This window comes from Spermophilus citellus (assembly GCF_964194105.1).
Source record: "Spermophilus citellus genome assembly, chromosome: 13".
Classification (NCBI taxonomy): Eukaryota; Metazoa; Chordata; class Mammalia; order Rodentia; family Sciuridae; genus Spermophilus; species Spermophilus citellus.
Window position 1 is genome coordinate 42,081,152 of NC_138193.1, and position 25,427 is coordinate 42,106,578.

Here is a 25,427-nt window from a genome sequence, read left to right on the forward strand (position 1 = left end):
AGCTGGTGTTGTCTTTTCCCTACCAGAAAAAAAAAACACAAAAATTCCCCCTCTGGAGAAGGTATAAAATGTCCCCCCTCCCTTTTATGGGAGGAAATCAGGCACAGTTGAGAGGTGGGTACCATTCTGAAAACAATAATTAGGTAAATATATGCATACCTCCTCGTTCAGCCTCCCAAACACTTACAGCCAGATCTCCACACTGAGGCAATAGAAATATCGACTCTAGGTTATGATCAAGGAATAACTATAGTAGGAGGCTGGGCTATAGAAAGGTTATTGTAGTTGGTGGTAGTGGTGGTGGTAGTGGTGGGGTGTGTGTATATTAGAAACATAGGCAAGGTTAATGTGTACAATGAAAGTAGTTACCTCTCTGAAGGGAGCCACAGGTGTGTGGGGGGAGTGGGGACAAGGAATGAATACTGTTTATCATCATAAGCCTTCATTATTTAAACAGTTTCCATGTAAAACTGGTAAATTATAAAAATAAATGGGTTAATAGTTTTCCAGAAATTAAAGACCCAAGGAAGAATGAATGAAAGGAGAATAGAGACCAGTAAACCAATAAAAAGAGAAGGGAAATGACAGACCCAGAATAATTTGTTTATCGTTCTTTCAATACCAAGGTCTCAAGAGATTGTAGGATATAAAGCAACTAATCATATTAGACATCAACAAGAGGCAAAAACATACCTATGTGTTCCTTATCTAGTAAAGTCAAAGGGAGATTTTTTTCCCTAAAATATTTTGTCTTTCATGAATTGATAAGATCATTTTATAGGCTGTGCTCCTATAATCTGAGAACTAATTCACTACAGGATTGTATGTTTAATGTAAAACTTTATCATACTATCATTTGTGTGCAACCATCATGTTTAACCCTTGGAAAAGGACTATCAAGATGAGTCACATATTCCCACTGCATGAAATCAGTCATCTAACAGAAGAGACAGGACAAGGAACTAGATAACCCTGACACAGGTAAACAGCAAAAAGTACTATAATACAGGTTTGGATAAGGCCCTACAGAAGTTCCAAGGAGCAGGAGGTTAATTCTAGCTATGAGTACTAGCGAGGCTTCTTGGAAAAGGTGACACTAATACAAATTTATAAATATTTGTTCCTTTTGATGTCTATCTTTTCCCACTTTTTAAATATTATATACTTTACTAAAAATCACAGAGAAGAGAAGAAATTATCAGTTGTCTACAAATTCTCTACTGTTCCCTGGTTTGTGAGGAGGCCTGATAGCCAGGCACACTCTTGTGCATGCCCCTAGCAGGTTATAGGTGGTCTCATTCTTGCTTTATAAACTCTTGCAGGACCCTCAAAGGCTGTAGTTAAAACTTTTGAAAATGACACATTTTCTATACACACTGAATATATTCACTTGCCTTTGAGTCCTGGAGTGCATCAATAAGTTCTTCATTGTCGAGAATATTTCCTTCAGATGTAAAGAGCATTCTTAAGATCTTGTCTTCAATAGACTTTAACTGGTTTTTATCACTGTTGATCCTTACAATAAGCTGGACTCTCTGATGTTCCAATTCGGGTCTTTCAAGTCGAACTACATCACTAGAACCAAGGTTGGAATAACTGAATTGTGCCTTTGTCAGTGCCCTATAGTTGAGTCTGTTTTCTTTTCTGTTTGGAATTATCCTTATTCTCAGTGCTGTCTAGCTAAATATTCATGCTATTAGCTGAATTTGAATACACAATGCCCCTCTTTCATTGGATTTATACAGTGGCTTTTCATCAGAACTATGTCAGTTCTTATTCTATATCCTACATTTCAGAGACATGCACTCAATCACAGTTACTGTCACTTCTACTCATCCTGTAGAGAGCCTGTTGGCTGCTCTCTCATCATTCAATATCTCTCTTTAATGCTTGGCTGTGCCAAATTGAAAATAATTCTTGGAATGTTCTTTTTTATAATGACACAAGAAATTATGAAATCTCAATGCCTCTATGAAAAAAGTATTTTTTAATTAAAATATGTTTATTGCTATTTTCATAAGCAATACATGAATTCATTTTTATAAAAAAGAAAATAAATGAATAAAGTAAAAGTTCCTATTCATCAGCTCCATCTTCAAACCTAATTTCTTCCTTAGAGGTAACCATTATTTGACATACATCCTTCCAAAAGCATTTTCTCTAGGTGTATATTTATATGTGCACAGACAGAGAATAAACTTAAAGATAAACTGTTAAATAAAAAATGCCTCAAAATGATATTTATAGTCTGACACCACATATGTTTTCTTTAAAAGCCTTCTTTAAGAATTCTGTATGTCCTGAGTGTAACTTTATGTTATTTAATCTTTCTGTTCCTGAACATGAGGTGTCTTGCCAAATAGCTCTTCATCAACAGTTCTTGACTGTATCTAAACAAGAGGCTTTACCCTTGTCTAATATAAACATGTGAACTTTCATCTCTTTTCACTTTTCCTTTTATAATTTGCTCCTAATCTGTGGTTTGTAGGAACTTATCTTCATTAAGCATCATGCATGCCAGGCACCCTACTATGAGTTTTATGTGAATTATCTCTTTTAACCACTTGAAGGCTCCTGGAGTTAGACACTGTGGTTCCCCTTCAGTAGTGGGTCACTTCCTGAGGTCATACAGTTATGAGAAGCAGAGTCAAGCTTGCACCTGAGTCTGCTGACCCTAGTACACTATGATGTATTGCCTCATAGAATAACCCATTGTATGTTATGTACATGCTGAATTCAGACACCTTAACATTGTTATATGAAAAATAAAAGAAATTATCACTTCAAATTCAATTGTTTAAGTAAATTTTTCAGAAGTGAGGAATTTGGGGAGAGTTTTTTAAGATAAAGATGAACTCAGATAACAGCTTAGGAGAAGCATAAATCAAATCAGGCAAGTTAAAAATCAAAAGGGATGGCCAAGAAAGTCTCTGAGGGCTAGTTACAGCTTCTGAAAGTAGAAAGTAAGGCAGAGGTGAGCTGTTTGGGTAGTTTAATGGAATTTCTCAAAGCTGGAAAGGGGACTTGTCTAATCCCTGAAGGACTGAAGGGCAGTGTTTGAAAACGGTTAATATCCTGGAGGAAATTTTATCCAATGAACAATTGAATGCAATGAGTGCTGCCTGCCTGGGAGCTCAGCAGAGCAGGGAATGGCTGGAATAGTGATGGCTTGTCAGACCACTAGCAAACTGAGCTACATCCTCACACAGGCTGCAGGCTGTCAGCCTCCCTTTTCAATGCTGTTGGTCAGGGAGAAATTTCAGAGATACTCTGTACCCCATGACTGATCTAAGCATTGCCTTTTTTCTCATTAGGGTAGTTCTCCTTGTCCCAGGCAGTCTGACAGTATAGCCACACAGCTAAGCTTAGCTATTCAAAGGAATAAAGTAGTATGTAAAATGTTCAATCATGACTTTAGAATATGTGCATAAAATGTGGTGAGATACCCTTTAATTAGCAAGAAGTTAAGCAAGATATCAGTTGGCAGAATAATTTCTAAAAGAAACTAGGAAAATAAGTCTTAAGCTTATTAGTGATAGCAGGTGCAAGTACAGAATAATCCTGACTTGAATGTGTATATATGGGTTTTGCAATGCTGGGTATCTAACCAGGAACCTTGTATGCTAGACCAGCACTCTACAACTGAGCTATGTCCCCAGCCCCAGTTTTTTTTTTTTTGGGTACTAGGAATTGAACCCAGAGGCACTTAATTGAACCACTAAGCCACATTCCCCAGCCTTTAAAAAAAATTCAGTTTTGAGATGAGGTCTTGCTGAGTTGCCTAGGGTCTCGCTAAATTGCTAAGGCTGGCTTTGAACTTGCAATCCTCCTGCCTTAGCCTCCCAAGTCTCTGGGATTATAGGCAGGTACCACCATGCCCAGCCAAATTATATATAGTTTTGAAGATGGTTCCAAATTTTATTTTCCTTTAGAGTTAATGAACACATGCACTCACACAAATATATATTCACATATTCATATGTGTGTGTGTGTGTGTGTGTGTGTGTGTGTGTGTTTGTTAAATGCAGTCATGCAGTGTGCTGTAATGTTTGGTCTACAATGAACTACATATATAACAGAGTCCCATTAGATTAAGTTGCCTAGTATTGTAGCTGTATTTGTGCAACTATACTTTATTTTTTCACAATAAAATTGCCTAATGACATATCTCTCAAGGTTGTATCCTTGTTGGTAAGTGCAGTATGACCATATATACGTATATATCTGTGCGTGTGTGTGTGTGTGTGTGTGTGTATATATATATATATATATATATATATATATGTATATATATATATATGTAAGTATATATACATGTAAGTATATTATAGCATATGTATACACATATAATTAGTTTTAATAAACATCAACATTATTATTTTAATAAATATTTTAAAAATTTTGCCTTCTGAATATCTTGGCTAATTCTAAAGATTAATATTAATAATTCATAACCTCATTTTTGGGATATGGGAATTTAATCACATACAGAATATACTGAGGAAGGGATATTTATTTTTTGTGAAGTAGACAAATGTAGAAACAATTAAGTAGGAAAATATCAAGAGTCTAGGGAAATGAGTAAATTTGGAGTGCTAACTTTTTCACAGATTTGGAGCAGTGAGTGTCTAGAAACAATGGAACAACTGAATTCATTCACTTGTCAAGATTGGAGATCCTAGTGAGAAAAAGAGGCAGGCTGGGCTGCCAGCCTTGCCTAAACAATGCGTAGGAATGATCTTGAGAAGATTTGACAAGACTGGTGACTGTAAGCAAGTGTGATGAAGAACTTGACCATATACTTTTATCTTTTTGATTGAGTCATGTGTGATGCTTTTTACATGTTAAATTTTTTTCTTTGTTAAAATTTCTAAAACAAAAACATTAGGAAACTCATGACATCCCTAATTCCCACACTCCTTTTTTACCTTAACAACTGATCCTCCAGACCTGATTTGGTTACAGTGAAATTGATGATGGTAACTTTAATACACACCTGGAAGAGAAGTATGGAGTACATAAAAATGCTTAAATGCAAGACTAGTAAAACAAGAAGTGCTTGCTTTATCATTATTAATAAATAATGGTGAATGTGTCTCAACTCTGATTGTTCACACAGGCACACCCCTACACACTCAAGCATAACATGGCTTTCAAAATTCTGATTTTCCTCACCGGTATGAGTAACATTTTTGTTCCGCAAACCTCACAGTTACAGAAGTCTACTTGATGTTTTAAGAAAAGATGTTTTTAGAAAAGGGTTAGAAGCAAATTTTAAAATCAACAGCTTGAGTTCAAATTCTAGCTGTACACTTGGGTGAATGTCTGATGTTGGACAAGTCATTATCTGTGTTAAGCTTTTAGTTCCTGATATTTAAAAACTGATATAATAGTAGTAACAATTCATAGGGGAGTTGTGAGGACTAAATGAGGTAAAATAATTTAATTATAGTAATTAATTTATAGTGTCTTTGTTAAACCAAGCATTACATATTTTATCTCAATGTTTTTGTGGAAAATTGTTATTAATGCTATCATAATATTCTTACATCATTTGAACAAATCAATAGCAAAACCCAATAAATACAATAAGAGTGTTTGAATGCCATGCAGTTAACATATAATATAAATCCTTCATGGTTATGGTTTAATATGAGGTGTTCCAAAAAGCTCATGTGTGAAATAATGTAAGAAAGTTCAGAGGTGAAATTATTGAGTTATGGGAGTCTTAAACTAATCAGTGCATTGATCTCTTGGTAGGGATTAACTAGGTGGTAACTATAGGCAGTAGGGTATGAGTGGAGGAGGTAGGTCATGGCGGTTGTGCCTTTGGCATATATATTTTGTCCTTGTTGAGTGGGACTCTCTCTCTGCTTCCTGGTATCATGTCCTGAGCTGCTTTCTTCCACCACACTCTTCTGCCATGAAGTTCTGCCACACTTTGGGCCCAGAGCAATGGAGTTGACTTTCTATAGACTGAGACATCTCAAACCATGAGCCCCCAAATAAACCTTTCCTTTTCTAAATTTATTCTTGCCAGGTCTTTTGGTTACAGCAGAAAAAAAAGCCATCTAAAACATTTGAGGTGTCTTTATCTCCATCTCAGAGTTGATTACATTGAGGATCCTGAGATGGGTTGGGTCTGGTGTGCAGCACTCCCTCTCAAAAGTTAAACGAATGAGAAATCAAAGAGTGCAAGTTAACACACTGGTCATTTTTCTAGGCTCTGAAATGGAACTCGGGACATGAGCCTTGGTCGTGGTTGTGTAATTAATCTCCTCAAGGATGACAAGGAGATCTCTGATGTAGCCTTTTAATGATCCTTCTTCACATTAGAAGTGTGTCAATTTCATTCAACTTGACCACATCTAGTGAAGACACAAGGCTATGAGAAAATTCAATAATCAAGATAAAAAAATGACACTATTTGGAATGGTATGTTCAAGAATATTTGTGGGGGGGTCTGATGTAAAGGCCCTTCCTTATGAAGACCTGAAGAATGTGAAAATGTGCCCATACCTGGGTAGCACTCAGGGCACCTGGGGTAAGGTGGCCAGGTAGAGCACATGTGGGAGGGGAAATGTGGAGTCCCACTTGCCTTCATTTCTTTTGCAAATGCCTTTGGTTCTAGAGCTCTAGAATAGGGGTTCTCCTGCTTGCTGTGTGGCTCAAGGATGTATGGAAGTGGGGCTCACATAGTATCCCTGAGAGTCTACAAGCATCAGGAAGATTACAAGAAGCTGCTCCTCCCCTATTTATCTCTAAGTACAGACACTGGACATCTGGCTCACGATTCTCTAATGCTACCCTGTTACGAGAGTTTTCAAGCAGACCACCACTTTATTTGAGGGTGTATGCTATGGGCTTTCACACTTAAACACTGAATCCCCACCAACCCTGCCAGCCACTGCCATGGACTTTTAATTGAGCTCTGGTTCCTTTATCAGCCACAAATAACAAGGGATAATAGGGACATAAATAGCCTTTGCTGAAGGAGAGAGGAGAATGATTAGAAGGAATGGTGACCACAGTTTATGAGGAGCAGCTGTGGACCAGAAGGGAGTTGGAGAAAGCACAATGCTGTGCATCTGGGACCCAGTGGGCAGACGCTTGATTCCCAACTAGATGGAGAGGAGAAGGGTGACTGGAGTTAGAATCAGGACTCAGAAGTGAAACCAGAGGAGAGACATGGATGGAAGGGGGGCAATGGAGAGGGAAGAGGGAGAAAAGAAAGAGGGTTATTAGTTTTCCTCCCAAAAGATAGAAACCCACCAAACTTTAGAGACTCACTGCACACAATAATTCCAGTTAGGGTGAGAATTTCAGACTAGAGGTCCATACCTCAGGCAGATAGTGAGGATTTGGCATCTTGGTTGTCATATAGAACCTGAAGTTTCTGTCATAATCAATATCTGAGTCTCCAAGGCGAATGAGTACTCGTCCACCACTGATGAAAGTTTGTTTCAAAAGAATAGGTTCTAGAGATGGATCCAAGGTTTCTTTGAGCTTCAAAATGGAAATAAAACAATGCAAAAAGCAAGCATTTACAATGGATGGCATCAATTTGTCAAAATTCCATGGGTTTCAAGTTTACTTTGAATAAACCTTATTCTACATGATGCACCCCTACACCATACTGTCATAGACTCTCAAGTTAAGCTTTGATTCATTTATTAGCCACAATATTGTTTATCCCTCAAAGCAAATATGATGGTTGGTTAGAACTAAGGCATGCAAGAATTGCCCGTGGACCCTACAGGGTCACTTTTATACCAGGTGGGGTCCTATGGTTTTCAAAATTTGACTATAATTCATTGTCAAGAGCCATCTGTGGACTCTGTGTGGACCAGATTGGCATGGAAGGCTATTGAGTGGGAAAGTCTGCTGAGAACTTACAGTGGCTATAAGATGCTACAAGATGGCCCAAATACACGTGAACTCTCACCCAGCTCTGCCAAAGATCCCACACAGCACTAGAAATGGGGTGACCTACTACAGCCAACCAGCCACACAACCTCTCTGAGATGGGTATGACCTAACAAGATGCCAATCAACCTGTTGACTTCAAGACATCATGAAGCAAGACTCCATCCCTAAAACCTGAAACCTTATCTCTGCCTTTGATGTATCCCCTTAAATAAACCACAGGGGTCATTTTCTAATTGTTAAGCTCCAGCTTCTGTGTGGGCTGGGCCTATCAGGTGCTCCAAACTTCCTTTAAAACTATTTTTTCTGATTGTGTCTTTTGTTACTCACTAATTATTCTAGTCTTTAATTTTTCTCCAATAGCTTACAACCTCCACAAGCAAAAAGAAGGACCCCTTAGTGAGGTTTGGCCTCCTTCTCATAATCCATTGTAACAAATCATTTCACATTGTGACATCGTACTACACACATTAACTCTTACTTATTCTTATCCATGATAAAATTTTGTTATAAATATTCTGTTATATTTTATTAATAACTGGTGATCGAAATAAACTTTCTTTCATACCCATGAATGGATGGAGACCAAGTTTGCAAACACCACCCTAACAAATGTAGAAATCAGCTAGATGTATAATGCTAATGACCCCAAGACCCAGAGAGAGGGAAGGTCCAGTTAGAGTGTCCTGTTCCTGAAGGGGCCTAACTCCTAAGAGTGTTCATTATATTTGTAGTTAAAATACTCTCCTTTCTAGGGGCAGAACATTATAGAAGGACTTCTGTCCACTGCCATGAGTGAGAAAAGTCCCTCAAGACCTCTTGAGTCACAAACTAAACCTGGGTTCCAGAATTCAGCTTGGGACTAAGGTAACTGTGCCAAAGTTTGTCAGACACCTCACTCTCTTCTGTGACTTCTGAGTTTGAAGGAGGATCTGGAATCCATTACAAAACGTTTTCTGTGTTGCTAAATGCCAAAGCTTGGCTACAACAAGGCCCTTGTGCTATTTATGGCTTGAGTGGGGAGTATTGTAACGTGCTATGAATTTTCTAGGTGGCAAGGCAGCTCAGTTTGACCTTTTTAATGTCTCAGTGTCCTCACTGGTAACATGGGATAATAATAGCAACTACTTCATAAGTTTGCAGGGAGGATTAGTAAGTTAAAACACTTGAGAACCAAGTCTGGAAAGTAGTGCACATGTTAATTAGTGGAATAGTGAATTAGTTAGTGGGTGATTACATATTATTATTACTAGTCACCATGCAAAGGTTGCAGCCAAGTTGCCCCAGGTAGTGCTCTTTCCTGAATTTTCTGATTTTCTGAGATACTTTTTGGTACAGCTAAATGGCTCACAGCCCATGTGTTTGCTTACTAATTCTCCTCTTATAAAAATGGAATGATAAATTAAGGATAATACACAGTCATTAGCCATCTCTTTGTGCCCATGGCTTTTTATTTGCTGACCCCTTTCCTGGGAAGCCTTCTCACTGAGCTCCTCACATAGTTGAGCTCATCACAGAGGTTAGACCTTAAATCTCATCCCCTGTAGCTATGCATCTAAGTCAGGCTCCTAATGCCTCTTCTTACTGGCCGTGTCCACACCCTGCTTGTTCCTTCAAAGCCCTTATTACAAGTTCTTTTTCTCCTCCACTCTCTTATTTTCTATCTCATCTACTTTTTCTGTTTTCTGCCTATCCTCAACTAGATTCTAAGTAATCGAGGACAGAAACCACATCTATATTATTTGCCATTTGTTCTCAAATGTTTATTGATTGAGTGAACAATGTGAAAAATATCTGTTCTCTGAGTGGTATCTGAAGAAATGGAACATATAGACTCAACAATTCCCACTTTTAAACAATAGTTACTCTTAACACTCATAACTTAATCTAATTTTGACAAGTATCCCACATAGAAAATAATGTTTACACTTACTAGCATGTCTTATGACTTTACATCATTTGTGTATGTAGACAGTGGTTCCTGGGGGCACTGCTGCTTTGAATTTTTCTAACCTTTAAGGTACACAATGAGGTCTAAGAATGAGCAGTGTCAGAAAACAGAGGCTATCCCTCTTAACTTCAAAACAATGACTGAAGCAGAAAATTCATTCAACCAACTGATTCTTCCTCCTAGAAAAAGTACCATTTAAGGAACAAAGCAACTGGTTTGACAATTTGAAAAGAAAGTTGATTGGTGTCTTTATCATGATGTGGATGTGGCCTGTAATCTAAAAGTTAGAACTAACATGAGAAATGTGAAAAGCAAACCTCTTCCAGTAAGACAGGTAAGCCAAGTCGGATGGAATTTTCAAGAATTCGTAAGAAATTACTATCTGTAAGCTTAATGATCTTTAAACCACTTTTGTTTTCCTTGTTTCTTATCCAACGGTTTGCCTGTATGAGAAAGCACAGAGCAGAGCATTTGCTTTAGAGTAGGATACATGACTAGAAAGTGAAAGTTGTAGAATAAAGTTTAGAATTTTTTTTAATCTAGAAACATTGAAAACATTTTAAAAAGAAAAAAACTCCTTTCCCCAATAAAAACACCTATCAAGCCCAAATTAAAACAAATTCAGAAAAGAGCCATCCAGAAAAAAGCCCATACTTATCTTAGTATTCAAGTTTCTTTCTTGCTTTTACAATGGCTCCCTTTTCTGAACCCTGATTAGTATTATCTGATCTGTGGATTTAGGAACACAGATAATGGGACTATAAAAATTGCTCTAAATCCTATCATTCCTTGAATTCATTTTGATTCCTTAGACCTTGCAGACCTTCATGGAATGAGTTTCTGTCAATTTCTATTCCCACAGAAAACAAAAAACTAATGGCCAATCCCCTAAACTTAACCAGTTAAAATCAAAAATAGAGAACACTTACCCACATCCCTTACTTTCTATGTCCATAAGATGAGGAACCCACACTGAAAGAGCTCCAAACTCTCCTTCAGGTCTAAATTTCCATGATCTTATAAATATGTTAAAGTCTACTTTTATAATTTTTAATAGATAGATCAATATTAAACAGAGCTAACTGGCTACTTTTTAATCTCAAGCATTTGTTACATACCTGATCTTGGGGATCAATCATCAAAGGCCACCGTCTCCCGTGAGTAACCAAAATGCCATTTTCTGTTGATATCATGTCTCGTGGCAGCCCATCAGCGTTCCATTGCCGTATTTCATAGGGATCTCCAAGTATGTTAATGAGACTGAAGGAAGGATCAATTGGGATGTCCAGAGACTGGCAGTCCTGGATCCAACACTCTATAAGCTGAAAAGGGAGGAAAATTTACATGTATAATCAGGAATACTAAGTAAACTATGACACACACAAAATATGAAGGGCAGAGGAAACCAATATGTTATGGTTTGGATATGAAGTGGCCCCCCAGTAACTCATGTACTGGAAATATGGTATCTATTTTAGCAATGTTTAGAGGTGAAATGATTAGATTATAAGAACTGTAACCTAATCAGTGGATCTATTTGATCTCTTAATAATTTTAATGGATTATTAGGTGGTACTTGTAGGCAAATGAGGCATGGGTGGAGGAAATAGGGTCACCTGGGGTTGAGCCTTAGGGATTGTATTCTGTCCCTGGCTCCCTATGTTCTCTCTCTTCTTCCTGGCTGCCATGAGCTGAGCAACTTTCCTCCACCATGCCTTTCTGCCATAATGTTTTGCCTCACCTTAGACACAGAGCAATGGAGCTGGCTGATCAAGAATTAAACCTCTGAAACTGAGTCCAAAATAAACTTTTCTCCTCTAAGGTGTTCTTTCATGGATACTTTGGTTACAGTGATGAAAAGCTGTCTAACATGCAGTGGCTGGAACAGGTAGGCCCTACCAGTCTCCACAGACATCTTGGAAACAGGATGGGACACTCTCCTCCCCCCAAAATGGACTAAAAATCAGGAGACCTGGTGCTAGAACTAAATAATTAACTATGCCCTTGGTATTTTACTCCCTCTGTTTGGACCTCAGTTTTCTCACATGTAAATGCCTGGGTTGTTACAGTAATTTTCAACCAGGGTTGTATTGCCTCTCTTTAGAAAATATGGAAGCATGTGGAGAAGTTCAGGGTTGTCATAATGATTGTGGGTGCAACTGGAAGTATTTCATAAAAATAATTATAAAATCCTTCCCAATATTTTTTTCCTGAAAAGTGCATATAGATGGGAATTTTATTCCCTGATAAATAATAAGTTAAGTTTTTCATAAAGATGAAAGCCGAAGAAACCTCAAATTAATCCTGCTCCCCACCATTTCCCAGTCCTCTGGAGCAGGACATTGTATCCTGGTTGATTTTACATGCTAGTTCTGACAAAAAAGTTTAGGGACTTACTGTCTCATTCACTTCCCCCAGGTTCTTATGCTGCATAAGTGATAAAGAACTTTCTAAGACTGGAGAAGGAAAGGAAGAAACATGTTAAGAAAGCCTAAGGGTGGACCAATGGGAAAGAGGGATCCATCCTGTGGGACATGTACATTTCCACTCTGGTGAACTCCATAGTAGAGAACCTCCATCTGACCTCAGAAAAATGAATGCTTCTCTGTACCCACCCAGTTTCAGATGCTTCTCACCACTCTTTACAGACAGGAGGTTTACTCACTGATTGCCTGAACTGGGCTGTGAAAGCCCCATAATAAGCCACACAAGCCGCCGCTATAAACACGTTCCCAATGATGTTCGATATCTCCTCCTGAAATTTCTCTATGCTTTCTTCCCATCGAACCTGTTCATCTCCTAATGCAGCTGTCAGCTTTCCAGCACGTAACAGGCGTGCTTTTGTCAGGGCCATATTCTTTGCTAGAAAATATTAAGAACCTTAGATTATTCAATATTTTAGTAAACTATTAAAAGTTTATATACTTGCCTTTGTTTGTAGCATAATTAGCCTTATTTAGCTAATTCTAGCAATATATTGCTAACAAGTATCACACCAATTCAATATTATTTCCCATATCAGAACCAAGTCAAAGTTTAATTTTTCCATTTCAAGAGCTCTTTTTAATGCTACACTACTCTAACTGAAGATGGCTTTCTCTTTGCCCTATACTATTTGTGTGTTCTCAGTGCCTTGTAGCATTTATTTAGTGGATAAAATTTATCTGTTGCTCTGAGTTTTAATGCAATATACTCCAAGAAGCTATGTTCAGATATAAGATGTTGAATACATACAATATATGTAGTTTTTCTCATTTTATACTAGGAAGCTAATGAAAGAAGTCCAAATGTATTCTACATGTTGAATAAAAGCCAATATCAGATTGCCTGAAAATTTTCAAACTTTTAAAAATCAGACATTTATAACAAAGCAAATTTTATGAGTTACTTACCCAAACTTTCTTTTTCATTCACACCTTTGTCATATTCATCTTGTAAGGCTCGTATTTGATCCTCCACTTGTCTTAGTAATGCTTGCTTTTCTTTTAGGGTAGCTATTGTAACATCAAGTTCAGCCTAGTAAAAATCAAGCAAATATTTACAAATAGACCCACAAAGAAGGCTGAATTTGCCCATTTATATAATAAAGATTTTTTTTATGTTCCCTTTTTCATGTTTGTAAATATTTTGATATATTGTACAAAGTTAAAACATTTACTGAGTAAAATACAAGAGCAGAACCAATCTAGGCCAAACAAAAAGTCCAAAAAAAAAAAAAGTCATAAAAGGAATAGAGAAACAGCTGTGCCAAGCATATGAGATGAATAAATTACTACAATGGATATTAATTTTAAATGATAAAATAAATATTCTTAGAATAATGAAAACTAATTTTTCCTTACTAGTTCTCTGTGTCAGGGGGTAGTGAACTTATGGCCTGCAGGCCACCTCTCCATTGATGCTTGCTTTTGTACAGCCTATGAACTATGAATGATTATTACATTTTGTAATAATTGGAAATAAACACAAAGTATTTTTTACATGTGATATTATATAAAATTGGAATTCTGTTGTCCATAAATAAAGTTATATTGGAACATAGCCATACTTATTGTTTATGTATTGCTAATGGCTGTTTCTCTGGGCAACAACAGAGTTGAGTACTTGTAACAGTGATCATGTAGTCCACAATAAAATTGAAATATTTAGCCCACAAATTGAAATATTTACTATTTTGATCTTTTAAAAAAGTTCCTGTTAGTTCATTATAGTTATATATAACAATATAACTTATGAATACATTAATTTTGACATATTCATAAATGCATATAACATAGTTTGCTCCAATTCAATTCTCAAATATCTGGATTTTCATAGAAAATTTTTGCTTATTCCTGCTCTCTATTCACCATTATTTTGGTAATCTGCTCCTCTAAATGATCATTCTTTGTTCTTGGGAAGACTAAGGACCTCACACATGATTGTGAATTAAGCTGGTTCTAAAATCTCAGATAACACCATCAGGTGTGGGGGTATTTAGCAAATAGAAATGTAGATCATCAGATGATAGAGGCACCTCAAAAATATCATAAACATAATTTCTCTTTTTTTCAGATGAATTATACTAAGGACTTATTTTTCTTTAATACTAAAAGAAGGATGACTTTAGAGAAAACTTAAAAAAAAAAAAACCTGCCAGCTATTGTTTGAAACAAAAGCTGGTTTTTCAAGTGTTGTCACTATCTATATTGCCTAGCATCAAAGTGGCACTATATGGAGAGCTTGGGTGATTGATGATGATGGCCTTTAAGACTCCAAAACATCATAATATGGATAACATACCTGGGCAGCACGGAGTTTTTGTCTCTTTGGTTCCACTTCCTTGACAACTCGAAAGTACAAATCCATCGCTCTTACCCACATGCACATGGATTTACATGCTTTGGATACTTTCTCTACTTTTTCAGGAAGAAAATCAGGATTATTAATATACTTTTGAAGCTTTGCTATAATTTGAGGCTTTATGTTTTCCTTATCATATTCTAAAAGCCTTCTTAGAAAGTTAGATTCGCCAAGAAGTTGCTTTGCTGTGGGCCAATCAGGCCTGAAAAACAGAGATAACAGATTAACAACATTATAATCAAGTAATATAAGAACAAAAGAGATGTATTCCTCTGTGAACATTACAGTATCATCCCAACAGATCGGTAGTTTTAATCTCAGTATTGTAATCCCAGAAGTTGGTAGTTCCATGCATCACCCCATACAACTCAGATTTGGTAGAGAACGAATTATAAAATAATAGAGTAGAATTCACACTTCATCTCCTTTGCCTAGTTGCAACCCTTAAAATCTCTTGGTATGCTGCCAAAAATAATGCCCTTCTAACTGGGACTTAGGTCTCTTGGTCAACCTTTTTTTTTTTTTTTTTTTTTTTTTAAAGAGAGAGTGATAGAGGGAGAGAGAGAGAGAATTTTTAATATTTATTTTTTAGTTATCGGCAGACACAACATCTTTGTTGGTATGTGGTGCTGAGGATCGAACCTGGGCCGCACGCATGCCAGGCGAGCGCGCTACCGCTTGAGCCACATCCCCAGCCCCAGTCAACCTTGCCCTTTAGAACTTTTGCCATATTGGTCTTTATACTGTGAAAATCTGATTAAGTAAAAAATGTTCAATGGTTTTCAGTTCCCTCTGCACATGGGCACTCTCTATCTCTGCTCTGCAGAGATCCCTGGGACCTACCATTGTGCCAACCTGAGGGTCTATAGGGAGGCCTGGTGGTCAAGGGGTATTTCTGGTGCTTTGCTCGTTTTACATAATTTGTATTGAAAAAAGGATTGTATTACTGAAGAAAATTTGAAAACCACATCTTTAAGATGAAATTTGGATTGCTTGGTGTAGCATACAAGATTTATCATGATGTGATCACTGCCTTTTTACTCAGCCTCAACCCTATTTCACAAGCATCATAAGTGCCTGAGCTCTCTTTACAGGCACAAACTGTGTGCATCATCTCCCAAAAGATTAGCTTGTATCTCTCCATTAAATTGTCTGCATCTTATAGTGAAAAAAAACCCATAATTTTATCTTCTATAATATAGTACAAAATAAATGTTGGAAAAATTGGTGAATCAATTTGTTGAATGGCCAATCAAATTAATGAGAGGTTAGAGAAGAGAATCAACATACATATATAAAAATATGAAAATGGAGAAACATAGTAAAGAAATACCACCAGATAATCTAATAATTCAAGCTTTTGTATTACTCACTTGGCATTCAAGAGAATGGAGATTGCTTCCATTACAGTCATAACCATATCTGGGGGCTTTGTAAAAACCCTGATTTCAGCTATATCTGCTTTATCTAAGGAATCCAGTGCTCTATTGGCAGCGTCAAGTGCAGGCAATGCTTCTTCGAGGTCTCTCTGAGCATCATCAGCTATTGCTTGGGTTTCTTGAGCTTTCACTTTTGCTATTGCTTCATCTTCCCGCACAATGTTACGGACCTAAGCATTGAAATGTGACTGCTTAGGTGGACTCATTTCACATGGAGCATCCCTAATCAAAAAATCCAAAATCTGAAATGTTCCAAAATCTGAAACGTTTGAGCACCAATATGATGCCACAAGTGGAAAATTCCACAACTGACCTCATCTGATAGACCACAAGCAAAATGTAGGCACAATAAAAGTTTATATAAAATTATGTGCTATAAGGGGTATATAAAACACAGATGAATTTTGTGATTATACTTGGGTCCCATCCCCATGATATCTCATTATGTAAATGTAAATATACCAAAATATGGAAAAATCCAAAATTCAAATTGTTTATGGCCCCAACCACTTGGGATAAAGGATATCCAATCTGCATTTGAATTCCAATATTTTATTTTTTGTTTATTTATTTTGCTTCTGTGTATTGAACTTAGGGGTGCTTTACCACTGATATATATCCCTAGATCTTTTTTTCCCCTTAGTTTTGAGACAAGATCTCCCTAAGTTTCCCAGGCTGTCCTCAAACTTATGATCCTTCTGTCTTACCTTCCTGAGTCTCTGGGATTTCAGGCATGTGCCACCAAGCCCTGTTGAATTTCAGAGCTTTAAAACAAAGTCAATAATAAGCTGTATTTACCCTTTGGATTAGATTAAAGATGAAAAGGAATTAACTAGATTGCATTTGATGTTCTGTGTTCACCATGTACCACATTGACAGAATTAAAGAGATCAAATTTTTATATAATAAGTAGTTCCTTCTAGGAGAGTTGCCTTATATATGTTGGTGGTATTTTTCTCAGAACTCTCTCTTCCCCACTCAGTGAACTACAGCCAATTCTCTGGGACAGAACTAGGCTGATTTGGTAAAGAGAGATTGTTTATAGCTTAAAAACATTGCTAAATTTCTAGAAAAAAATATTATTGCCAAAACTATTTATTTAAATGACACCTAATATTTGAATGATATATAATAAAATAATCTGCTCATGGGTCACTCCATATAAATGATATATTACCTCACCTACATTGTCAGGTAATATATCATACCTGATCGGCACTTTCTTGATCCACTGCCAATTTTTCCATCAGGGTTTCAACATCTTGTGATTTTTTCAGAAGCACAGGTTCTAGAGCTGAAAGTTCTAATTTCATATTATCTACCAGTATATTTGTTTGTAGTAGCTTTGTGAGACCATTCTTCACCCGATCTCTTGCCTAAATGACAACAAAAATTTCTATTATAATGAGCATTATAAATCACAGGTTTCACTGGCCTCTGTTACTCATAAATTAATTTTATAGCTACAGAATTAATACATCAGTTGGTAATACTTTAAGTTGTAAAATTTTTGCAATTTGCAAAGTCTTCAGGTAACAGAACTCTAGGAAATGGCCATGCCATTTTCCACAATGTGTGTGGATACATGTCCCCTGGTTACAGCTGAGGGACATCACATCACTGGACTGTGACTCACTGAGGGCAGTGATCACACTGCATTATCTTCATTCCTCATGGTATCATGTTGAATGAGTGAGGTGTAAGTTCAGGCAGGGATCCCCAGAGGCCTGGGAGTTTGTTTACTCTCAGCAGGGTTGAGACCCCAAGGAAACAAGGTCCTGGACACCTAACTCTAGTTTCTATATCTGAATCTTATTCCCCAGGAGTGAAAAATTTTGACTTGTACCAAAAGAGTAGGATGTGGAAGAGGAGACACCTGGAAAGAACCATTTTTTGAAAATGAGTCAGAAAGATTGGTTCAAATAGACAGTTTTCAAAAATACCTGTCAAGTTATTTTACAAGAGCATGCATTTATTTTATGACGTAAAAATCATTTGAAAAACACTTTAAATATCTATTGGGAAATGCTTCCATTTTTACTGTGTTTAAACATTGAATATTTTAGACCATGTTAGTGGTCAGATGATGTTGCTAATGTCAGCCACTATTTTTTGAGCACCTCATATGTCTTTGATCATAATCTAAGAACGTCATGAACAATATCTTATTTAAATTCCAGAGAAATTCAAGAGGGATATTTAGATATTTTAAAACTTATTTCCTACTAAACCTTAAAGAAATTGTATAACATGCTCAACAGCAAAAGTAACATGTAATTTGGCAGACACTCAAGTCCTTGGCACATGTTAGACAATTAAAACCTTATCTTGATTGCTTAAAACAAAGTTTCCCTCCATATTAAATACTGCAGAGATGACCAGATCTCTGCTTAACTTCAATGCTATTAGTATGTCCCTGTCATTCTATTGAGTCAAGGATACTTATGTAAATGATAGAAGGAAAATATAAATATCCAGGAATAGGGAGCCCTTGGACTGAGAGCACAGGACCCTTTTTTGGCCACATTTCAGGTTGTCAAGGTCACAAGACTGGATGAAAAGGGTACTACACAGGTACACAGATCATCCACTCACTCCCAAAGTTTTCAGTTTGAGCAAAAAACCCCCCACAAAATTAATGGACTGAAACATACTGAAATTAACTGCTTCTTTTTCTCAGTCAACATAGTCAGGTAGAGATTGATGAGCTCCAGGTAGGAAGTGGGCGTTGTGTAGTATCGCCGGCGGAGCTCAGTGTAATAGCGGTCTGCTGTTTGGGAGACACTCAAGTGAACATTGACACACATGAGGGAAAGCTTTTCTTTCAGTTCGTCATTTCCAGTGTCAACAGTTGAGAAAAATGTCTTTGACACAGAAAGAAGCGCTTCTCTGGGCCACTGTAAATAAAGAAGCAATCTGGAAAATCTGTTGGGCATTTCAACAATATGCAGAGTAACAAGTGAGAAAACGATTTCTCTGGAATTTTTCCTTGTCTAGTCCCTCCTTTCACCAAGTTATCTCTTATACATGTTTCTGGTGCTTAATAAACTGAAATGGCTCTCTCTGTTCATTAGAGGGGGGCCCAAATCTGCATTTGCTGACCAGTATGTTCCTAGGACAGTGCCAGACATAGAGAAGTTGTCCAACAGATATTTCTTGAATGAATGAATGACTGTGTAGTTTTAGAATTCCATAAACAGAATCATCTGTTATGAGGACCTCATTACCTCACTCTATTATACAGTTGTGATGTCAGGACCATCATTGTAGTCATGATCCTGCACACATCTTAACTCCTTTGCTTTTTTCTTAATTCTTGAGCTTGCCTGAACCCTAGTAAAACCCAACTCTCTGTTATTCCATGCCTGAAACTGAGCAGGTGTAGCTGACTACAAAGCAAAACAAAAGAAAACAAAACAAAAGGAAACAAAACAAAACACAGTCATGTTTGATGTGCCGCACTTAAAATTTACAACTAACTCCTTAATGCAGCCCAAAATTTCTTCCACATTTTCTAACACTTTGGTTTTGTACTCTCTTAAGTATTCCATATCCTACTTAATGTCCTTAGACTGCTCACTTCCTTTTTCTTCTTTATCCTCAATTTATGACTTTGTTTTCCCTCATCAAAAAAAGAAAAAGAAATAAGGCAAACAAATTCAGTGAGCCCTTACCCCTGTGTCTTCTGCCACCTGGGTCTGTACCCCTTGTCCTAATACTCAGGGGAAGCTGTTTATGCTTTCTGCCCAAGTCAGCCTCTTAATTGATGGATTCAGTTATTTACTAAAGGATATTGGATCCACACATTTAGTGTTGTATACTACATCATCAATATATTTCTGTTTTTATAGAACATTTTCACCTTCATCACACACACATGCTGCTTATATTTCTCACTCAAAAAGACTTCATTCTTGATCTCATAAGCCCCTCTCTCACCCTCATTTCTCTGCTTTCATTTCGACAAAACTTAATGAAGTTGAAGTTGTTGCCTATTATCACTGTCTCTGATTCCTCTCCCCTTCTCTTTTGAACCCTATCCCCCATCATCCATTGAAACAGCTCGTCAAGATCACTGATAACTTCTGTACTGCTAAACTCAAGATCTCCTCTTCCTTCATAAGTTCTGTTTTGTCTTTGGCTGATTGTCATTGTTATCCCTTGTATGAATAACTTCCTATTAGCTTTTAAAGTTAATTCAAGTACTGTGAGTTATTTTCAACACATTACTTCTCTAAAATCTCTTCTTAAAGAGCTGTCCTACTGAGTCACCAACCTGGACAAACCAGTCAATCGTGCAGCAGTTCACAAGAGATGGGAACATCCGGCATCGGGACCGAAAGGCCTCTCCAACTGGGCTCATGCAGAGAACAATGTGTAGTTTTTGACGAACTCTGCTGATAAAGTACTGAAACACCTGACAAAATCAACAATATTTTTCAATTTAAAATAAGGATGAAAATAAGTGTTGGCTAATCCATCTGAGGCTAGTGCATTATTAAATAAAAATGCTAGCACAGTAGATATGTGAAATACTGTGTTGAACATCCATTCCAACTAGAGAAGTTGTCCAACAGATATTTCTTGATTGAACGAATGACTTACAGTCGGAAAGATTAAAAATGACATTTTGCAGACTTCATTTCAACTAGGGTTCTGGATGTTATTTAGGTTATCCTCATTGGTATATTTGAGGAGAAAGAATAGCCAAAAAGATGAAGACCCAAGAAGAAAGAAAAAGATTGGGGTAGATAAATGAAATCACAGTATTGGAGAAATGGAGATGAATGGTAGTTACGTTGTTCCTGAGAAAGTGAGAGAAAACATATTTATATTTCAGTTGTGCATAACATTCTGATACACAAGGGGATCAAAAGTACTAGAACTTCCCACCAGCCCTTCTCAGGAAGGACACTGCAGGTGTGAGAAATAAACTTGGACTTAAAGGAGAATAAGGGAAACTGTCCAGTTTGGACAAGTCTATGATCTCTGTAGGGCCGGAGGGTTTTTACTTTCTGCTTCCATCACTTTTCTGGAAGGCTGATGAACCCACACTTTAGACATAGAAAATAAAATGCAGAATTACAAAGAGAGCTAATTATACTGAAGAAATTTCATTCATGGATCCGTTAAGGGGACTTAGAGATTGTTAAATAAAAGTTTAAGACATCTTTTTGTTTAGAAAGCCATGGAATTATTCTGGCATGTCCTACTTCATCTCTGTTCCCCTCGGAAATTCCAACTTCTTTTGCTTTTGGCCTGGTGGCTGCTAACACCTGCTCCAATTCATCCTTTTCAAATAGATTAGGCACTTCACCCGAATTCAGGATGTTATTTATATCTTCTAGGAATTCCTCCACTACAATCTGTAGAAGAAAGCAGAATGATTGTTATAATTCATTTTACAGTTACTACCTGTAAATTATAAAGCAAACATTTATTCTAAAATTCACATAAGTTAATTTTATCTTTAAGAGAAAATGGTTCTAAAAACTAGATAGAATCCTAAAATTCTAACAAGTATATTCTAATCCTAAAATTCTAACAAGTATACTGATTCCTTTTTCCTTATTGCTTTGTTTCTTAAAAAGCATTTATATTTTACTTAATTCAAGTTAAACTATTTTAAACATTTGTTTCTCTCAATTTCTTCTCACATTTATACTTTTGCATATGTACATATGTATACACACCTGTATACACACATGTATACATGTGATTTAGTTATAGCTGTGTCTACTCTTCATTACTGTAGAACATTTGAGATTGGGGTTTTCAACAGAGTATAATATAGCTTTTGTTTGGAGTTGAGCAAGACAATATGACTTTATCTTACTTAGAATCTTTTTATATAACTTCCTTGATTTTTAAAAGCAATACTAAAAATTAAGAAATATTTTAATTTTTGAATAATTAGAAACTATAAATAAGCAAAACTAAGAAAAATAAAATCACTCATAATCCCATGATCCAGACATTTCTAGTTGCACACATGGCATATCTGTTTATATAAAACTGAAGAGCCTATATGGTGATATAACAACACATTATAAGCATTTTCACATTAATGCTTTCACTTTTATTTTCTGTTTTTGTGGTGCTGGAGATTGAACCCAGGGCCTCACACATGTCAGGCAAGTGTTATTTATTTATTTTCATGGTGCTAGGGATCCAATCCAGAGCCTTTAGTATGCTAAGCTCATGGCATTTTTATTTATTTTATTTATTTACATTTCTTTAGTTATTGGTTAGGCTGAATAGTTGTTTTTAGGAACTTTTAATTCACATTCTATTACATTTTTATATTTCTTCTATTTTATATTTCTTCTTTTTTGCTTGTATTTTTATACTAAGATATAAACTCATTTCATGTAGATGGTGAAAATATTTTCCCTATCTTGTGTTTACACTCAATCCTTGTCACAATGTTTTAAAAATTACAAAGAAGTTTAAAATATTTATACATTAAATCTATCATATTTTCTAGGTATATTTTCCCTAAAGTTAAAACACCCAAGTATAGCATTTACTATAGAATTTAAGATCAGTTAGGTTGGCTATTTTAGATGTAAATGTAATCTTATTTTAATTTTAGAGTTAATCTGATTTTACTTACTGTCTGCTATCTTTGTCCTTTTCATCAAAGAATAGTTAAAACTTTTTCTCAACCCCACTATTATGTATAACTGTAATGTACTAAGAAAAACATAAAAAACACAAAAAAGTTTCTCTTTAACCTTTTATCATAATTACTTAGAGTTTACAAACAAAACTTGGAAAGATAAATGAAAATATATTATAAAAGCCTTTTATACAGTGCAGATAATCTGCTTTCAGAGACAATAATCCTTGAACTTCATCCTACAAACTATTCAAAGTACATGCTGTATTGTAACACTCATATACTTCCTGATTTTACAAGTGAGCTGATTAAATATGTACCTGGGTGTCTGTGAAAAGAAAAACCATATTTTTGTCCTCTACACCAGCCAATTTGTACAACCTCCTCAGGTCATCATGAAAAGTATCATAGTTATATCCACGGCTAAGTTCGATCTGCAAACATTTGTAACCACATATATGAGCTGCAAGTCTTGTAAGAGACTGCTTTCCTGTGCCTCCTACTCCCACAAGCAGGGCATTGCCTCTTTCCTGACGGATCATCCGGGCAATCCTGCAGAAAGTAAAGAAAGATTGATTACAAGATCACAGACATGGCTTCTGCTCAGAAATACTCCCTAGTGAGGAATGCTGGTGGCCAGTAAAGCAGGATGCTACAAGAAAAGAACAGGCTACTTTTGAGGTTCACTGTTGGATGAACCATATTGTGGGGCCTTTCCCTTTATCCATATGTCCACTATTCCCTACAGACTGGTGGCTGTCTTCCCTAGACTCATGGATTTAAAATGAAGTAAAATTTCTTCTCCCTTTGTCAAAGTGTAAAGGATTTTGTCAGGGACCCTGACGGATCTAGGCTGCAAATTAAATGAACCATTACATCAGTAAGCCCAGTTCTACATTTAAAATGATGAGCAAGGTCTTTGATTTCTTTCTTTAGGGTTCTGTAGTTTTCATTGTATAGATTTTTCATCTCTTTCATTAAGTTGATTCCCAAGTATTTTATTTATTTATTTTTTTTGAGGTTATTGTAAATGGGATAGTTTTCCTCACTTCCTTCTCAGAGGATTTGTTGCTGATATACAGAAATGCTTTTGATTTATAAGGTGTTGATTTTATATCCAGCTACTTTGCTGAATTCGTTTACTAGTTTTAGAAGTTTTCTGGTGGAGCTTTTTGGGTCTTCTAGGTATAGAATCATATCGTCAGCAAAAAGTGCTAATTTAAGTTCTTCTTTTCCTATATGTATCCCTTTAATTTCTTTCATCTGTCTAATTGCTCTGGCCAGTGTTTCAAGAACTATGTTAAATAGAAGTGGTGAAAGATGGCATCCCCGTCTTGTTCCAGTTTTTAGAGGGAAAGCCTTCAATTTTTCTCCATTTAGAATGATGTTGGCCTGGGGCTTAGTGTAGATAGCCTTTACGACCTTGCTCTTGGATAGGCAGAATTAATATTATCAAAATGACCATACTACCAAAAGCACTATACAGATTTAATGCAATTCCGATCAAAATCCCAATGGCATTCCTCATAGGAATAGAAAAAGCAATCATGAAATTCATCTGGAAAAATAAGAGACCCAGAATAGCTAAAGCAATCCTTAGCAAGAAGAGTGAAGCAGGTGGTATCACTATACCAGACCTTAAACTGTACTACAGAGCAATAGTAACAAAAACAGCATGGTATTGGCACCAAAACAGACTGGTAGACCAATGGTACAGAATAGAGGACACAGAGACTAACTCACAAAATTACAATTATCTTGTAGTAGACAAAGGTACCAAAAACATGCATTGGAGAAAAGACAGCCTCTTCAACAAATGGTGCTGGGAAAACTAGAAATCCATATGCAACAAAATGAAATTAAACTCCTATCTCCCACCTTGCACAAAACTTAACTCAAAATGGATCAAGGACTTAGGAATACAGCCAGAGACCCTGTGCATAGAAAAAAAAAGTAGAAGATAAAGTAGGCCCCAATCTCCATCATGTGGGATTAGGCCCCAACATCCTTAATAAGACTCCTATAGTGCAAGAATTAAAACCAAGAATCAATAAATGGGATGGATTCAAACTAAAAAGTTTCTTCTCAGCAAAAGAAATAATCTGTGAGGTGAATAGAGAGCCTACAACCTGGGAGCAAATTTTTATCCCTCACACATCAGATAGAGCACTAATCTCTAGGGTATATAAAGAACGCAAAAAGCTAAACACCAAAAACACCCAAATAACTCAATCAATAAATGGGCCAAGGACATGAACAGACACTTCTCAGAAGGGGATATTCAATCAATCAACAAATATATGAAAAAATGTTCATTATCACTAGCAATTAGAGAAATGCAAATTAAAACCACTCTAAGATACCATCTCACTCCAGTCAGAATGGCAGTTATTATGCATACAAACAACAATAAGTACTCGAGAGGATGTGGGGGAAAAGGCACACTCATACATTTCTGGTGGGACTACAAATTGGTGCAGCCATTTTGGAAAGCAGTATGGAGATTCCTTGGAAATCTGGAAATGGAACCACCATTTGACTCACCTATCCCTCTCCTCAGACTATACTCAAAGGACTTAAAATCAGCATACTACATCAATGTTTATAGCAGCACAATTTACAATAGCTAAACTGTGGAGCCAACCTA

At 36.5% G+C, this 25,427-nt stretch overlaps 1 protein-coding gene across 1 annotated transcript in view; it reads right to left on the reverse strand.

Annotated features, from left to right (window-relative positions):
• The window catches only part of DNAH6 (dynein axonemal heavy chain 6), a gene marked incomplete at both ends in the record, with an annotated part of 280,659 nt that overhangs the window by 65,335 nt on the left and 189,897 nt on the right, over positions 1 to 25,427 (reverse strand). Inside the window, 14 exons of the mRNA XM_081264582.1 lie at positions 1,395 to 1,575; positions 4,929 to 4,996; positions 7,342 to 7,506; positions 10,195 to 10,320; positions 10,996 to 11,199; positions 12,543 to 12,739; positions 13,270 to 13,393; positions 14,660 to 14,921; positions 16,093 to 16,328; positions 17,367 to 17,534; positions 18,813 to 19,055; positions 20,435 to 20,575; positions 21,372 to 21,524; positions 23,101 to 23,332. Of these exons, the coding sequence (XP_081120708.1) occupies positions 1,395 to 1,575; positions 4,929 to 4,996; positions 7,342 to 7,506; positions 10,195 to 10,320; positions 10,996 to 11,199; positions 12,543 to 12,739; positions 13,270 to 13,393; positions 14,660 to 14,921; positions 16,093 to 16,328; positions 17,367 to 17,534; positions 18,813 to 19,055; positions 20,435 to 20,575; positions 21,372 to 21,524; positions 23,101 to 23,332 (2,500 nt within the window). The remainder of the gene's footprint in view (positions 1 to 1,394; positions 1,576 to 4,928; positions 4,997 to 7,341; positions 7,507 to 10,194; positions 10,321 to 10,995; positions 11,200 to 12,542; positions 12,740 to 13,269; positions 13,394 to 14,659; positions 14,922 to 16,092; positions 16,329 to 17,366; positions 17,535 to 18,812; positions 19,056 to 20,434; positions 20,576 to 21,371; positions 21,525 to 23,100; positions 23,333 to 25,427) is intronic.